We start from the raw sequence: 4,849 nt of genomic DNA, 5'->3' as shown, positions 1-4,849 counted from the left end.
ATATATATATAAAAAATCCCTCATTCAACTCAGTTTTAGCGTAATTGAGTCGAATTAATCTTTCCACATGGTTTCTGGCACACCTTGTGCTTCTTGGGTTTGGTGGTTGTTTTTTATTGTTGGTTGGTTGGTTGGTTTGGGGGTTTTTTGGGGGTAGGGGGAAGGTGTTTGTGTTAAATGAGGTCTTTCCATAATCCTGAAGAAATGAATATTCATTTTGAATCAATTTAATGCATTCTCTGTTTCTCTTTCACCTGACAGTAATACTGACCTACTCTTTAAATGCTTAAGTCCATCTATTAGCACTGTCTAGTGGTGTGCAGTGCCACTCTGTGGAACTGTAGCTGTACAACTCCCTCATCCATATTGTAGCTGCACCTGGCCTGCTTTCTTAAGAATTCACAGAAATTTGTGTTGTGCGCTGTACCATGTGACAAATTCAAAGTAATGGATTTCCTGTCGAAGGTAAGTTTACAAAACTGATTTCTGTTAACAGCGCATATAAGCTATCACAGTTTTACAGCTATGACAGAAGTGTCATTTAGGAGATGCTTTACATCTGCAAAACAGATTCCTATATACATCAGTGTTTTCCTCCTTCCAAGCTAAACTTTCAAGTACCAATACAGTTTGTAAAGTTCATATTTGTAAAGTTCATAATGTTCTACTCATGATAGGTATTTTAAATGACTTTGCATTTTTATTACATATGCTCCTTAACAGACATGACACAGCTATCTTGGCACTGAAGAAATCTACAGAAGCTTGCTGAAAGCAGCAAAGCTTTGAATTGAGAGGAACTAGAATTTCAGTCCATGAGAGCAGTTTTCCATTACCCATGTTGTAGTTTTGGTATTGTGGTCAATAAAGAATGGTCTCCCATTGGGTGCATGTCGGACTTCCCAGCCTTTAGGGAGAAATCCTTGCTCCATTTCAGGCTGCTGCTGAGAAGACTGTTGTGATGAATCACTTGATGTTGCTTGTGGTTGTCTTCCTATAGAAATACTTTGCGCAGCTGACAACTGACCTGTTTCCATAGCAATCTATGGTAAATGACACACACACACAAAAAAAAAATCAAAGCCCTGTAGAGCAATATATTTTTTCTATTAACATATTTTTTTGACTCATGAAAGCAGTTTCATAAAGCAAGTGCCAGACAGTACATAGATTTGTTTAGTCTAATATCAACAACATTGACTAACAATCACTGATTATGCTACTGAGGTTAAAAGAAGTCTTTCAGGCTTCTCAGTCAGCTATCACTCTCCAGAAGGCTTTCTTAACAGTAGAGTGACTTGCCATAAATATTACTGTTCCTAACTCTCATTGCATTCTCTCAAGATATTTTATGTAGTGCTTTACCAGTTTGTGCCTTTCGCATGTTCTATTTCAAAGAGGTCTCTAAACTTTACTTCTATTATTTGAGATGTTTAAAAGGTTAAATGAATAAAAACATTAATAATTAGAAGATAGACAGTACCTGTACAACTGGCTTTATCCACGTAGTGGTTCTAGAATTGTGATCTATATAATATGACCTCCCTTTTTCATCTTGTCGTTCTTCCCAGCCTGGGGGTAATCCAGATGAAGTAGGCAGTAACTAAGTATTAGTGGTAACAGAAAAAAAAAACAGTTAAGAAAACTATGAAACTGACTGTGAAAAGGCTTCCTCTGTCAAATTAAAACCACAAAACAAAACTATAATCCAGAAGGTTCATGATTTTCGCAAACTGGATAAAATAGAAAAGCAGTATCTAAGTCCTTACTGAATAGTATGATGTGACTTTTTTTTTTTTTTTTAAAATATTTTAATTTTTTTTTTTTTTTTTTAAATTCAATCTCCTCATCTAAAAGGATTCATTTATATACCTGGTTTAGGCATGGCTGATCCAGCCTAGTACTTCTGGCTATGAGCTCATAGTTTGCACTGTCACCATGAAAACATAATGTAAGGATGGTGGTACAGCTTTTAATTATAAAGCAAACAATTTGAAAAATAAACTTCATATCTTCATGGGAAGACTACTTCCTTCTGCGGGCTCTATCCATGCATTAAGCTAATGTTAAACCAAAAACACAAAGTTGGAACACGAAAGCTTTACAACTGAACTCCAATTTTACTAGACTCATAATTGCAATTTTGTCAGGATGGCTGCCAGAAGCAGAAGGCCAAACCTCATTTAAAATGTCAGCACATAATACATAGTTTAAAAAAAAGTTTTACATGAAGAAAATCCTTCAGCTTCTCTGCCACACAAGCCTGTGTTTTTTGGAAAATGACGTACCACTGGATGTGCAGGCTGCTCTTCAACTCTGTATGTTTGCAGACTACCTCTTCTGCTGGAATGGTTCTTGAAGTAGTGAAGAGGAATGACATTATTAGCTATTATTGCAGCTTTAAGGATGGCAGCAAACAGTCAACAACGGTTATCACACTTTAAACTATTACAGGTTTCATCTTGAACAAAATGTCTTACTTGTTTTGAAACATCGATTTAATACAGTATTTTTGAAACTACTGTTTTAACGCTGCTAGAAACATTAAGTTCACAGTGTCTATTACAACCTTAAAACAGAATAATAGAGGCTTGTGAAAGTTCTGAAAACCCTAACAATAGATGTTTTAGCACATAAAACATTAGTTAATTGCAACCAGTTACATTACAATTGAATTTACAGTATAGAACTTACTGCGTTATCTTGTCAGTAGACTAAAGCCTGTGATATATCAGATCTAACACAACTTTTCAGAGAGTAGCTTAAGTTAATAACGACAAGATACGAGAGTCTGAGACATCCAATTTGAGAAGATCAATCAAAAGATTCAATCCGGGGACTTTGCATAAGCATCCACCTTTCTGCCTAGAGCCATATTTACATGTCATCTGCTACAATTAAGCAACTGTATTTCATCTTGCTCCAGAATTTCCCCCATTTGAAGGATTTTTCCCTATCTAGTACCCTTTTAGAATACTTCAAAGAAAAAGCATGATTAAGTTGTTTAATATTTTTGGAGGGGTGATGGAGGTGAAGAGAGGCAAGACTGTCAATTCTAGCCAGCTCTTGCGAAAAATTTGAACATCTGCCTCTTCCTTTGCTTAGGCCACCCAAGCAAGCTGAAATAAGTTTTCTTGCTATCCATAGGATTCTGAATAGCAGAGATCAAATAAAGTCTTGTTACTCTTACTTTGCTCTTTCCAGCCACACTAGCGATGCCTTTGTACAAACTTAGAAGAAAACATAGTCAATTCCAAATTTACATTTGGAATGGCATTCTCAGCATCACAAAAGCTAATGATTTTATTTTAAATACCAAAATCTTATAGACTAGATGGTCTGGGTCACCTCTATAGGCTTTCCTCAATGGACAGTGGGTTTCTCAAGTCACATATCAGGTTACAAGGCTGTTTGTGGAGCTCGGGTTTCACAAGACAGCTGAGCTTATTTAATTGCTTGCTACGACCAAAAAGACAAGTCTCACTCCTGGCTATGTACTCTGCTGCTGCTTCCCCTTTGCCACCATAGTATTTGTCAGACAACCTAGCATGCTGTTTCAGCTTGCTAAAACTGCAAAAAAACAGAGTTGGGGGAAAGAGAGAATAGTTTTCTGCTGGGTTAGCAAGCTGAACAGACTCACTGAGAGGTCAGACAAGTTTCATAACTGGCCCAAGGGCTGTGGAACTGTATGAGTGAGGTCCCTTTTTCACTGCTATAGAGTCACCAGGTTTACTCAGCCCAATCATAACACCTTATCCCAATATTCACAATGAAAAATGAGTTATCTTAAAACTTGTCCTAGTGGAAAAAGTAACCAATATAGCACAACTCCCTTAAAAATAAGCTTTCAGGATACAGACAGCTTCCTTCATCTGTAGTTTCAGCAGCACTCAGTATGACACTAGAATAAGAGGTAGATTTAGAGACGGAAAAATAGTTCATGCAAGTCTGTCAATCTCAGGCAGAAATTCATATAAGCAAAGTGGGGAAGAATAAAATGTTTGCATAGATGGAGTTCTACAGTAAAATGATTAAATTCTCTGCATTTGAGATGAAATTAAAAATATAATTGTTAATATGAAGTATTTATGCATCTAATTCTATCAGTAGTAACATTTTGTGCAAAATATTATAGGTATTTCTGTACATTAGAACAATGACAAAAATAACTTACAGTGTAGGCTGCTGACTGGCCAGTAGCTGAACTTCCAGAGGTAGTAAGTCTGGTATTCAATTCTTCTGCAAGATGAGTCTGTATATCACAATTACTCTGAGAGAGAGGTATTTGAAGGTTCTGATTGCTATACATTGTTGCCTCGTCTTCAGTTATAATTTCCCAGCTCTTTAAAAAGAAAATAAAGAAAAAACATTTTAAAAAAAGTAGGTCCAAGTTACAAATAGCTAAGCTTTTTGACTACATTAAAAAGTTACTTGCATTTCAGAAACACTTAAAGATTGTTTTTACCTCAGGGGAATCTCTGTTGTCTGTATTTTCTGTATCCTCTGATATCTGTCGCCGATGAGTGAACACATGCTGGGCCTCCAACTGCACACTACCAATATCTGCAACAGCTCCATTGTCCCTATTGGGGGCAGGGGGGGAAGTCAGCATACAGTAGCCATATTTTATCTTTCAACAGTAAGCTAGGCTAACAGCAAAAACATACATTATAGTCATTTTGGCAGAAGAAAAAGAAACAGTCATGAGCTATAAAAACTAATGTAAACTGTTTAAAAAGAATAAGCATTCATGTCAACACGAAGTGTAAGTTAAACTAAAGAACCAGAAAGCATTCCAGGTATTCTTTTTGTAATTCACATGCTAAGGGGGGGGGGGGGGGGGGGGCAC

General features: G+C 36.6%; 1 protein-coding gene across 1 annotated transcript in view; it reads right to left on the bottom strand.

Annotated features, from left to right (window-relative positions):
• NEDD4 (neural precursor cell expressed, developmentally down-regulated 4, E3 ubiquitin protein ligase) overlaps positions 1–4,849 on the bottom strand; it is a 42,000-nt gene that overhangs the window by 15,239 nt on the left and 21,912 nt on the right. The window contains exons 7-11 of the mRNA XM_009272669.2: positions 4,466–4,583; positions 4,175–4,342; positions 2,289–2,354; positions 1,484–1,603; positions 837–1,043 (exon numbers count right to left, since the gene is read on the bottom strand). Coding sequence (XP_009270944.1) covers positions 837–1,043; positions 1,484–1,603; positions 2,289–2,354; positions 4,175–4,342; positions 4,466–4,583 — 679 coding nt within the window. The remainder of the gene's footprint in view (positions 1–836; positions 1,044–1,483; positions 1,604–2,288; positions 2,355–4,174; positions 4,343–4,465; positions 4,584–4,849) is intronic.

The sequence above is a fragment of the Aptenodytes forsteri genome, unplaced genomic scaffold (genome assembly GCF_000699145.1).
Source record: "Aptenodytes forsteri isolate BGI_AS27 unplaced genomic scaffold, ASM69914v1 Scaffold526, whole genome shotgun sequence".
Taxonomy (NCBI): Eukaryota; Metazoa; Chordata; class Aves; order Sphenisciformes; family Spheniscidae; genus Aptenodytes; species Aptenodytes forsteri.
Note: the sequence above shows the minus strand (reverse complement) of the source record. Positions and strands in the feature narration are given on the sequence as shown.